The sequence below is a fragment of the Entamoeba histolytica genome, genomic scaffold (genome assembly GCF_000208925.1).
Source record: "Entamoeba histolytica HM-1:IMSS scf_1104750518397 genomic scaffold, whole genome shotgun sequence".
NCBI classification, from domain to species: Eukaryota; Evosea; order Mastigamoebida; family Endamoebidae; genus Entamoeba; species Entamoeba histolytica.
Window position 1 is genome coordinate 36,463 of NW_001915002.1, and position 1,542 is coordinate 38,004.

Here is a 1,542-nt window from a genome sequence, read left to right on the forward strand (position 1 = left end):
AAACAGTTCATTCAGTATATTATAACAATAAAATGAAGTACAGTAAAAAAGATATTGAAAAAAAAGGAAAAGCTGTAAATGATTATCTTTGTCACGCATTTAAAGATAATTCACAAATAAAAATAAAACTTCGAGATGAAAAAATCACTCACATCTTTTGTTAAATAATTTAGTCTTTGTGAAAAATATACAATTATAATTTAAATATTTATTATCATTTATTTAATGGTTTAAAGATGTTATTTGAAAATTGTGTTTAATTAAATTAAATTAAAAAAAAAAAATAAAATAGAGAAATATTTTAAATTAAATAATAAAGTAATAATATTATAAATATGAAATTAACTTTGAAATTGAGGTTCAAATTTGTTATTAAAGAACTTAATTAACTCTTCTTTTTCAAATTACTAAAAAAAACTTTACTTATGAAATAATAGAAAAACTGCTTATTTCTCGTATAAAAAATATTGAATAAATCGGGAATAATAAGTAAATTTAATTCAATTAAAATAAAATTGGAAAAAAAAAGATGAATAATGGAAAACTAATTACTTAGTTCAATAAAACTATCAAAACAAACTCTTAATACCAATTATTCTTTCATGTCTAAAGAACAAAGTATAACACCAAGTAAAAATGAGTGTAAATGTTATTTATGTTTGAATAAAGAAAAAATTATTGGAAAGAAAAGAGTTCCATGGACAATTATTTGTAAGTATATTCTAAAAGCATTAGCATTTATAAATGAAAAACAATATTATTCAGCCCATGATGATATTTATCCATTTGTAATAGAACATTGGAATATTTTAGGAGAATTAACACAGTGTTTGTTTTATATTATTTATAATGAAATTTAAATTTTTAGAATCAAAAGAAGTAAATGTCTTTAAATTTCAAAATAATCAATTTATCTAGTTAAAAATGGAAAGTCATGGAAAAAAGCATTATTAGATGCTATGAATCATAGTGGTCAATTTGAAAGTGGACCAACAAAAAAACGTATTGGATTATGGAAATTAAAATCCTCTTTTGAAAATATAGACAACAAAGAAAATTCAAACAAAGAAAAAAAACCAAAGAAGAATTTATTAAAATATTCTTCTAGAAGAAAAGAATTATCTGAAAAATGTTTAAAAAATGAAATATTACTTTCTGACACCCCTTTAGAAACTTTTCAAGATATTAATCAAACAAACAATTTAAATAATGAATTTATATATCCTCAAATTTTAACTCCTTCAAATATCTCTATTTCTAATCAACCTAAAATATCTCATTCAAATATGTCTGCATTACCTCTTGCATTAATGAATGACTTACAACCATTATATCATCAATTATATCATTCAGTTTATAAATCTATTAAATTATTAAATAAAAGAAGAAAACAAATGAAACTTCAATTTAATTCTTCTCAAAGAATATTATCTTTAATTGCTCGTTTACAATTTGATATGATGGAAAAAGAAACTTATCCATCTTCATTTCTATTATTAAAAATATTATAAATCTATTTCTTTTTTTTTGTTGGTGAATTTT

General features: G+C 20.3%; 3 protein-coding genes across 3 annotated transcripts in view; 2 read left to right on the top strand and 1 right to left on the bottom strand.

Moving 5' to 3' along the window:
• Window positions 1-164, top strand: part of EHI_137230 (uncharacterized protein) — a gene marked incomplete at both ends in the record, with an annotated part of 643 nt that extends 479 nt beyond the window's left edge. The window contains one exon of the mRNA XM_648759.2: window positions 39-164. Within this exon, the coding sequence (XP_653851.2) occupies window positions 39-164 (126 nt within the window). The remainder of the gene's footprint in view (window positions 1-38) is intronic.
• Window positions 165-602: 438 nt separating this feature from the next.
• Window positions 603-1,511, top strand: EHI_137240 (uncharacterized protein; the record flags this gene model as incomplete). The annotated part of the gene is made up of 2 exons (XM_648760.1): window positions 603-828; window positions 919-1,511. The coding sequence occupies 2 exons, from the start codon at window positions 603-605 to the stop codon at window positions 1,509-1,511; spliced, it is 819 nt and encodes a 272-aa protein (XP_653852.1).
• The window catches only part of EHI_137250 (ser/thr protein phosphatase family protein), a gene marked incomplete at both ends in the record, with an annotated part of 2,074 nt that continues 1,939 nt past the window's right edge, over window positions 1,408-1,542 (bottom strand). The window contains one exon of the mRNA XM_647485.2: window positions 1,408-1,482. Coding sequence (XP_652577.2) covers window positions 1,408-1,482 — 75 coding nt within the window. The remainder of the gene's footprint in view (window positions 1,483-1,542) is intronic.